General features: G+C 38.0%; 1 protein-coding gene across 1 annotated transcript; it reads right to left on the reverse strand.

Moving 5' to 3' along the window:
* Nucleotides 1–63: 63 nt before the first annotated feature.
* On the reverse strand, nucleotides 64–8,610 carry bcas2 (BCAS2 pre-mRNA processing factor). The gene is made up of 7 exons (XM_028453390.1): nucleotides 8,427–8,610; nucleotides 4,749–4,841; nucleotides 4,598–4,668; nucleotides 3,627–3,788; nucleotides 3,493–3,543; nucleotides 561–641; nucleotides 64–468 (listed from the first exon to the last, which is right to left on the reverse strand). Exons 1-7 carry the CDS (start codon nucleotides 8,517–8,519, stop codon nucleotides 342–344), a joined length of 678 nt encoding a protein of 225 aa, XP_028309191.1. The 5' UTR covers nucleotides 8,520–8,610; the 3' UTR covers nucleotides 64–341.
* Nucleotides 8,611–10,335: the final 1,725 nt, after the last annotated feature.

Here is a 10,335-nt window from a genome sequence, read left to right on the forward strand (position 1 = left end):
ATTTACAAACTGGAACTTGTATTAGTTTAAGTTAAAAAAAAAAAGAAGCAGCCAACACCATAAAAAAATAGGAAAATGTTTGTTTATAAAAAAAGGACATCATGAAAACCCAGTCAGGAGTTGATGGGAAACAAATGATCCAAGGCCAAGGTGAGGGTCATCAGTAAACCTTTGGTCCATCTGAAAGCAGGGCTTGGCTATGAGTCTGCTGCGAGGGGATCAGCTTTCAGTTCAGTCAACCTTGAGGAGAATGATGACATCTGTGAGATGAAGTCTGGGGGAGTGTTGCCATGACCGTCGGGGGGGGGGGGGGGAGGTGGCGGGAACAGCTGGCTGTCGTCTCAGAAGTCCTGCCGGATGTTTTCCTTGTTCTCGTCGCCCTGCTGCTGTCGGAGCTGACCCACTTCGTTCTCCAGCTGAATGATGGCCCGCTCGATCTCATAGTTCTTACTGACCAGAGACACCCAGCTGCAGAGGAACAGCACAGTGAGTCAGAGTGGACCCCAACCCATTTTCTTAGGGAATGACCTGCAAACATGAGAGCTGCTAAATCAGCATACTTAGACTCCAGCTCCCTCAGCTTGGCTCCTCCCGTCAGCTGATCATTCTTACGCTGCCAGTTCAAATCTTGGATTTGCTTTCTGTATAAGAGAAAAAAAAAATTCATTAACCTAAAGCAATGGTTCCCAAACTTTTTCCAGTCGACCAAAAGCGCGTAGTCTGTCAATGAAGGCAGCCTGAAGCAAAGGAGGCGGACTGGGCCACGAAGTCATATTTCCCAACGCCTGTAAATGTCACTGAAATCCGTGATAATGATAAAGACTTAATTTGAAACGCCTTCATTGATAAATAATGTAACAGGTTGATTTGATCAGATTATCGCAGGGTGATGACTGGACACATTGTTCTGTCTGAGCTACAGTTAAAGTCTCTCTTTTCCCTCATATTAACGTTTGTTTTTTGTGTGGAAAGCCTGATTTTATGAACTTCTTACATTCAGAAACAAGAACGCATTAGTAATCATCATTATCAATGTTTCACTTGTTATTTACCCTTGTAGTGGAAATGTGGCTTTACATTATACACAGAGTTAAAACAGTTGAGCATTAGTCGGACGTCTGTCAGAGTTTCATTGTAACAATCTGCCACCGACGTACGCACTGCGGCACACAGCTGATCAGCCCCGCGACGCAGCACCCACCGTCCTCCCAGGATAAGGGTTGGATGGTGCAGGTAAAATATAATTAAATGTAACATTTTGTCCCGTTTAAAACTGGTAAATGTGAACATATTAGAAATGCTGATGGTCAGTCTATTAGTGTGCTTGTGTGACTCCACCCTGCCACCCCCGTGACAGCATGACAGCGTTACTTTGGATCAATTCTTTCCGGGAGTTTCTTCTGCATTATTATGTGTGTGGCTTAAATTGTAACTAAATCCAAACTTCTAGTACAATTGATGTTTCACCTTATGGGGGTGCTGCACTTATTCCAGGTTCAGTAGGACATAAGAGGGAAAAAACTTAAGCAGATGGAAGAATGCGCGTAAGGCCAGATTTGAATGGGAACGCCCACATTTCAGGGCCGCTCCTCCCACAGTGCGTAACTGGAATCAAGGCGGGAGAATAGCACACAGCCAAAAACAGACTTGCGCACATTGGCGAATAGAGCCCAATTTGCGTACCCCACTTTAGTAACCTATGACCTAAAGCAAGTAGAACACACAGTGAGATGTGTACAGGCAAAAAACCCATTAACTAACTCGTTATTTTATGAGAACTGCCATTAATGGTAATCTGAATCTTTACCAGAAGCTTAACGCTACTAAAGTAGATTAGATTCATTCACCTCTTTCATCTGTGACCAATGGCCTTAAAGCCTGAGCACAGGCCGGCTCTGTAGAAATCTACAGCTGGATAACATCTGCCCAAGGTCTTTGCACGTAGCTACTTCACCATGTTGTGCTTAATGTAATCAGTATCGCAAGCAGCAGCAGATTGGCAGTGAATGGACCCTGACCACAGCTAGTGAAGCCTTTATAGACAAATTATTATCCACAAAGTTCCATTACAATTACTGAATTACACTGACCACACATTTCCTTTTCAGCCAATGAATGAGAATGATCCAAAAATACTGATACATTGTATTTCTCATGTGCTCGATCAAGGTCAGTAAATATAATTTATCTACTGAGAAAGACAGGAATGAACACTGAATGTTCACAGGGAAATGATCACAATTTTCACATCGCAACTAATGAGATGTGGACAAAGTAAAATAGGGAATGATGGACGAAAACCAACGGAAGACCCACGAGACCAAGACCTAACAACAAACCTCCATTCTCAGCCAATAGAAAAATCTAATTGCAATCATCAGGTTTTAACCCATAGAGGGCAGTCATTCTTACAAGAAAATACACCAAACTAATATACTTTGATTCTTAAACTCTTTATATTTCAATCAACAATAATATTTTAGAGTAAAAATTATTTCCATGGTTTTGGGGGTTTAGCTACTCTTTAATATTATATTATATTTAATAAGTGGAAATGGAAGTTAAAAGTAGAATTTACTTCCTGAAATAGAAATAACAATGTTGTCATTTTTTTTAAAAAATACTGAAATTAACATAAATTGCAATGTGACATTAAACAATAACAATAGCACACATTTCCACATGATTTTTCATCATAAACAGGGGGGCAAAAAGACTGACATTTCAATTATTGCGCAAAAAATTACGTAATATGAAGCAGGAGTTCACTTTCTGAACTGAAAATAGCTTCATGACAATCACACATTTATACTTTTTTTTCCATCGTAAAACAGGCGACCTATGGTGTACAACAACTTTACCAGATGGAGAGTCAAAACTCTCACAAAAACTTGCGTTATTTGCGCACACGCATTTGACGCAAATACAGTGAACAAATGCGAAATTAAAACAGCACCAGAAATCCTCTTTGCCAGATATTGTCAGTTACCTGGATCAGTGATCCTGATCATGGTACCATGATCATTTACACTTTAAAGGCTTGGAATAAGTTTATATCCCCATTAATAACCATACAGTAGGTCCATAAATACTGTATATGGGACTTAATGTGTGAAAAAATGAAATGTGATCCGATCCAGATGAAACTCAGTGGGAAAATTGAGGAACCAACCTGACACATACGAGTCAAATTTCATAATGATCGGTCAATTACGAACCAAGATGTGAAATTTTGATGAGAGACAGGAATCTTTTCATTTATGAAACTGATCCAGAATCAGTATATTAATCTGGATCCCCTCCAAGACTTAATGGAATCCTCCATGGCCTAATGTCTATCTTTGGTCAAAATCCATTTCGTACTTTTTACGTAATCATGATAACAGTCAAACAAACAAATGCCAGTGAAAATATTACCTCATTAGTTTCCACAGCTAACGCTATGTGTGGACAGAAATAGTAGCAGGCAGGGAGTAAACGCTGAATATTCACCTGAATTTGTGAAGTTCTTTTTGAGCCATCTCAATCATGAAGGCCAAGTTGCTGAAGAAGAAAAAAAACGCATTAAAGCAGGTTTGAAGCATTGTTGCTCACACTGATCTGGTCCATGCGCTCGCCTCACTTACTCATTGTAGACTTTCCAAGCATTGGTCCCGTACTGCGACATGATCTCCAGGTTCTCAATGCGCACTGCCTGGTGTTCCAGCTGGGCCATGGAGTTGTTGACACACTCCTGCCAGGCTGTGATGTCATTCTTCTGTCCTGATGAAGGTGCCGGTAGCTCATATCTCCAAAGCAAAGGAAGAAACATATTCACTACGCTACAACATTATTTATGTGGAAAGTTAAACATTTATCCTGACTGCTACGATTACATTGTTAAAGTAAATTATTCTATGTAATGCAGTGCACTGGTTTTAATCCTAAAGACTTCTACTTATTCATTGGTGGGGAATTTAAAAAAAAAAATCATTGATCTGTGCGATCAAATATCAAAGCAGAAACTTAATCTGATCAATGCACAGTTGAAAAGCCTGATCCGTTTACACCAGACATTGGTATCTAGTGGTCTAGGGCCCACATGTGGCCCTCTGTCTAATTTTGTGCGGCCCCCAAAGTAAACACACAAACTGACAGAAAAATACACAAAAGGACAACAAAATAACTCAACAATAATGGAAAAATATACAGAACGAAAAGACAAAATTTACAAAAGGACAAAAATACACTAGATGACAAAAAATACTAATAAATTACTCCAAAAGCACAGCAAACATACACCAAATCAGAGGAAAAATGCAACAAAAAACAAAAAAAAAAAAATCACAGAATGACAGAAAAATACACGAAATGACAACACAAAACACAATTTTCTTCAAAAACAACAAAAAACCCATAAAAACAACAAAAACACACCAAATGACAGAAAAATACACAAAAACAACAACAAAAAAATGACAAAGACAAAAATCATTTTGTGGCCCTTGGCTCAGATACAATCACATTTGTGTCTCCTACTGTGATAAGTCACCCATCTCTAGTTTTTCTAAATGTAGTTTTTAAAGCTTTTTTTCCCTAAACACAGCCAGACATTTACCTCTTCATACTCAGGAGATCCATCGGCTGCCGATTTGCCAACCGCTCAAATTCATTTCTCATGATTTCTGTCTGAAAAGCAAACCGATACAAGCGTCGTTTTAAACTTTTGAGTGAGGAAACGTTGTAAAAAGGCTTGATTAATGCTGCACCTCGAAAGTAGAGAAGTCTGGTGTGGGCAGGTAGCTCAGGTAGTTCTTCGTAGGTCTGTATCTCCTGGTCTCCTCCTCCACCAGCGCTGCAGCCTGAAGAATAAAACAGGATTCACGTTTAAAATGGAAAGTCTCATCAGAATTATTTCCAAGGGTTTAATTCGCTGATGCAAAATGCCACACAGGCACATTTATTAACAAACAGTTGATTTGGTTGATCAATTAAGGTAACCTTGATCTGGGATGTCAGGCCTCTATGTTGTAAAATAAAGACATTTTTGGTCATAATGGTTCAATATGGCAATGCCAGTAAAGGTTACTGTAAAATAGGCATCGTATTTAGAATCCCCTAAGGTCCAGAACCTTAGAAATGTGTTTTTAATTTTAATTATGTAACTTATGGTTGGCTAGTTACAGAAAAACCTGTTTTTGGGTGGGCGCCATATTGAATTGCCCAATATGGCGACCCCATTGAGAATTTTCCCCGCCTCCCGCCAGATTTGAATTCAGCAGGTCAAAAAATGTAAGTATGCCATATTTCGTGTTTGTAGACAAATTTTCACAATTCTTCCCTGAACAGACTACTATAAGGGACAGCACGTGTGAGTGAGTTCTGTAGTGTGGTTTGTTTAGACGAAGGTCTGGGTTAGGATGCACTCAGTGATCATCTAACTGGGCTTTTCATGCTGTTCTGAGGGCAAAAGCAGCATCTCCTAAAACAGGTATTTTAAAACAAATAAGCTATAAAAAAAAAATATATCATTGTAGGCCATATTGTAATTTTCTATATCGCCAAAATAGAAAACTCAATATATCGCCCAGCCCTAATCAACATACAGCTTAGCAGAAGGCTAATTATCCACTTTACACACAAGCTAGCAATGACATTGTAAATTAAATTTGCTAAACGACATCATGTGATCAAACCCAAGTCCTATTTTTAAAAAGGCTGACTGCTTCAACACATGATTAGTTATCGGATTTATCAGATTTGCAGCTTTGTCTTTGTAATCAGGTGTGTCACCGCAGGACAACAGCCCTAAGGATTTAATTACCCTACCTCTATAAATAATAATAATAACAAGAAGACAGTCATCAACATCCCCCACCAACTTGGTTGTCATTATAACTCCCAACCTTTTCCTAAATGTCCTAAATCTTAGAACTTATACGTATAAAATTACTAACTATCTTAAACGGTTTATAAGAAAAGCTGTCCCCATTGAAGATACCACGAACAGAGTACAAAAAACGGAAAAAGGGCAATAACGCCAGAAAAAATAATTGCGCACTTCTCATTTTCGAACGCCACCAAAGTATTGACACCCTGAAGCCACACACCAAATTTGGTTATTGTATCCTAAACGGTTTCTGAGAAAAGCGGTCCCTTTAACGCAGACGGACGGAGCTCAAACCTACATCCCCCTTCACATTTTGTGGCGGGGGATAATAATGGAAATGAAATGCAATTATAAAGCATTAAGCTGTGCATCATCTAGTCAAGGTTAAGATGTGCTAGGATCAGAAGAGCTGGTGTAGATCCCGGTCAGCTCAGTGAAAAAAAGCAAAGTACACATTTTACTAATATAAAAAGTGATCACTACTAAAAAAAACAAAAAAAAAAAAAAAACAACTGTGGCTAAGTAAAGATCATCATAATATCCTAAATCCTTTAGGTTGAGCAATAAAAGCACAGGATGGTCATTAGTCAGCAATCAAATCAGTTCTTTCTAGAGCAGGAATGGGCAATTTTTGTCACAGCGGGAGCCACAAAAATGTGATTGTCTGATCCGACCCCGAGGGTCACATTGTCAACATTAATGTCAGCATTTAGAATAATGACCAATCTGTGCTTTGAAAACAGAGGGGTTACTCTGTATTTCTGTTTGTTTTTAATGTTTTCTTCAATCATTTTGTATATTTGTCTCATCTTATGAGTTTGTGTTGTCCTTTATGTATAGAATTATGTTACTTTTGTTTATTTTGGTAGTAGTTTTCTGTAATTTTTTTTTTTTTTTTTTTTGGAGGACTTTTGTTCTATTTTTATGGTCTTGTATATTTTTCTGATTCTTTGTAGTCGTTTTTTGTATTTTGTTATCCTGGTGTTTCCGTGTAGTGGGGTTTTTTTTGTATGTTTTTTGAAATTACGAATGTTTTTGGGTGATTTGTGTGTATTTCAGTCATCATTTTATATATCAAGTGTCTATAGTTCCGGACCTCAGAGAAATCTGACTATTGTTCCGGCACTTCCTGTGCTCATGCGCAGTTCCGTCACTGCCAGATATTTTCTACATAAGCGTAATGTGCCTGTGTTAGCCGAGTCGCCTAAGGACGTTTTTTTCTGCTGACGTGGGTTCAAATCCCACTTCTGACATATTCTTTTTTCATTTTAACATATTTAACACAGCAAATTCCACCTTTAAAAATACATATACGAAAATAAAAAAAGAAACATTTTAGGATATTTCCTATGTTAGGGATAAAATAAAACTAACAAAACTATAGCGAGAAGGACACAAGTACGGCAGTGGTGGAACTACCGTCAATCGGGTTTACCGCGCATGTGGACGAATGCCACAGAAAATGCCGGAACTATAGTCAGGATTGTCTGAGTTCCGGTGTCACGGTCTGAGTTCACATCGTACTGAGTTCCTCTTAAAATCTCAGTACGTGACTGCTACGTACTGAGATGTACCCGTACTGGGTCACACTGATTTTAAAAAATAAAGTTAAATTAGGTTAACTGTTTTTTACTGCAATGTATATTATAATCATGTTTTTTTGGAAAATAAATTATTTATTTTCGTATGGAGTTTTATTATAATCATGTTTTTTTTCTTCCAACATGTGTTTTATTTTTATCTAAACAGAATACAAGTAATAATAATAAAAACTGTATAGAATAAATTAAAAAAACATTAGCTTTGAATTTTTGTTTTTTTATATCTCAGCACGGCGGAAGTAGAAAAAAACTAAGCGGAAGTAAATTCATTTTCCAGTAGTGCGCATGCTCATAACCGATCTCAGACCGTGACACCGGGTCCGGACCAATAGCAACAGCCTTTTATATATTGTTCTAGTCTTTGTGTTTTTCAAGTTAATTGTGTGTTTGGGGGAAAGTTATATGTAATTTTCCATTTTTATTTTTGTCATTTTGAACGTTGGGGGCCGCATGTGGCTCCTGGGCCACCAGTTGCCCATGTCTGTTCTAATGTGAGATGTATCAGAGAGGAACATCCTCAGCTATTTAACGTAGATTGGTCAAGAAAGGTATCACATGTATACACCATCATCCATAGATGATTCAAAGGACAACTTAGATTTTATTCAGATGGACTCTGATGACATCTAAGGTCACTGAGCTGCAGAAGCAACTTAGGGTTTAGTGCATTACCCTACTTTAACACATTAGTAAACACAGCTGAGCCAATGATTGAGAAAGTAAATAGTAACTCAAGTTTTATCCGACTCGTTCAGGACACGCACTTTACCGGTTCTCATGCTAAAGCAGCTAGCACCGGTTAGCTGAGGTTTATATAATCCGATTAACTTCTACTGCCTTTAGTTTGCCAACGAGCAAAGACAGACAGTGGCAGGTTTGTACTTCCTTCTATAAACATAATAGTTGATGTAGCGTGGTTAGCATACTAGCATACAGTGTAATTCAGATAAACTCACCGCTTCCCGGACTCCTGCTGCGTCATAACCTTGATCGAAATACGGTAGAGCATCCACAAACACCTCACCAGCTACTGAAGCCGTTCCTGCCATCTTATCCCGACTAAATTATCTTTGTAAACTGTCCCTTCTCTACTCAGACTGAGCACTGCTTCTTCTTCTTCTACGGCCCGGATGACGCACCTTAAGTCACTGCTATGGACCTTCAAAATAAAACTTTCCTGAGACCAATTTCAGTATAAAGCTCTACACATACTGTGGTTCCTTTGTGATGGTGACATCTAGCAAAGTGGGGTAAAATTACAATCTGAGATTATCGATCCGAGGGCCTAATTATCAACATTTTCTTGTTGATTTATGCGTTTTGTAGTAATTTACTTTGATTTTTGTTGCGTTTTTTCCATATATATTTATTTTCACTCATTCTGTGTAATTTTGTTGTTGTTTTGGGTTTTTTTTTTTTTTATTTATTTTGTGTTACTTTTTAAATTTTAAAATTTTGTTGTCATTTTCTACAGTTTCCTCTCATTTTGTGTGTTTTTGGAGTCATTTTATTTGTTTTTGTTGTTTAGTATGTTTTTTGATCATTTTGTGCATTTTTTAAGGTTCATTTCGTTTTTTTTTGTGTGACTTTGTTGTCGTTTTTATTTTTCGTCTTGTGTATTGTTGTTTTCCTTTTGTGTATTATTAATATTAGTGTCCCTTGTTGTATTTTCCTGTAATTTTGTTTTTGGTTTGTTTTTCGAGCAATTTTGTGCATTTATTTTGGGGCCCACACAAAATTAAACCAAAAGTGCCAATGTCAGACCTACTATATTGGTGCAGCATCTTGGAGGATAAATGAAAAAAGAGAAAAGAACAACGTATTAGGAACGCTATTATGTTTGTATTTAAAATGTAACCTCAGCTGCTGTTTACTATTGTGGCAATATTAGAAAGCTTGCATTGGTTTTCAAAACATGCAAAGAAACTAAATGATATAGATAAGAGCAACTTGGTATTGATTTATCAATCTCTAACTGCAGGTTCAGCCTTATTTTCTGAGCAGTTCTAGGTCCTTTACAATAACATCTGAGCTATGCATCCCCATGTGGTTCCTGTACAGTCCTTTGTTGAGAAAGAACATTATCTGAACAGCCTGAAAAACTGGGCCCAAGACTGAAGGAAAATGGTGAAAAAACCGCAGGGAGGCCCTTCAGAACCCAATTCGGGTTTGGAAGAGGTCAAGGAGATGATACGCGAGGGTCTACAAAACCTATCTGCCGAGATAAAGTCGTTGGAAAAGACGCTGGAAAACTCACTGGAAAGACTACAAAGCGAAACAAAGGTACTGAAAGAAAAGAATGAAAGAAATGCTGAAGAGATAAAATTGTTGAACGCGAGGGTGGAACAGCTGGAACAAAAGGAAAGAGAGAAAGATGTCATCATCACAGGCCTAAAGATAAAACCCAGGAGTGACGAAGAAACAAAATCGATTGAACAACAGGTCATTGACTTCCTGAAGTCGAAGGACATTGTCCTGAACCCTGACAACATCAACTCCTGCCATCTCCTGCCAAAGAGAAATGATACCAGAGCTGTAAAAATAACCTTCACGAATATAAAATTCAAAGGAGAAATACTCAAGCAAAGAAATAAACTCAAGGGAACGAAGGTGTACATCAATGAAAACCTGACGAAACAAAATGCAAGCATTGCATGGAAAGCACGCCAAATAAAAAAAGAAGGAAAGATTCTGAAGACTTGGTCAAAAAACTGCAGGATTTACATCCTGGAAGAAGAGGACGGAAAACCAGTTCTTATCAAAACGATGGACAATTTGGGAAAATACGAAGGATCCACCTAAACAACAACACTACTGATGGTAATCATGGATATGGACCCAGATCTATATAAACACTGGAAACAA

The sequence above is a fragment of the Gouania willdenowi genome, chromosome 7 (genome assembly GCF_900634775.1).
Source record: "Gouania willdenowi chromosome 7, fGouWil2.1, whole genome shotgun sequence".
NCBI lineage: Eukaryota > Metazoa > Chordata > Actinopteri > Blenniiformes > Gobiesocidae > Gouania > Gouania willdenowi.

Coding starts and splice junctions, on each gene's coding strand:
- bcas2 (XM_028453390.1), bottom strand. CDS start 8,519: ATGGCAGGAACGGCTTCAGTAGCTGGTGAGGTGTTTGTGGATGCTCTA. Junction 3,789..4,597: donor GATCTCCTGAGTATGAAGAG/GTAAATGTCTGG, acceptor TTTGCTTTGGAG/ATATGAGCTACCGGCACCTT. Junction 3,544..3,626: donor GCTTGGAAAGTCTACAATGA/GTAAGTGAGGCG, acceptor TTTCTTCTTCAG/CAACTTGGCCTTCATGATTG.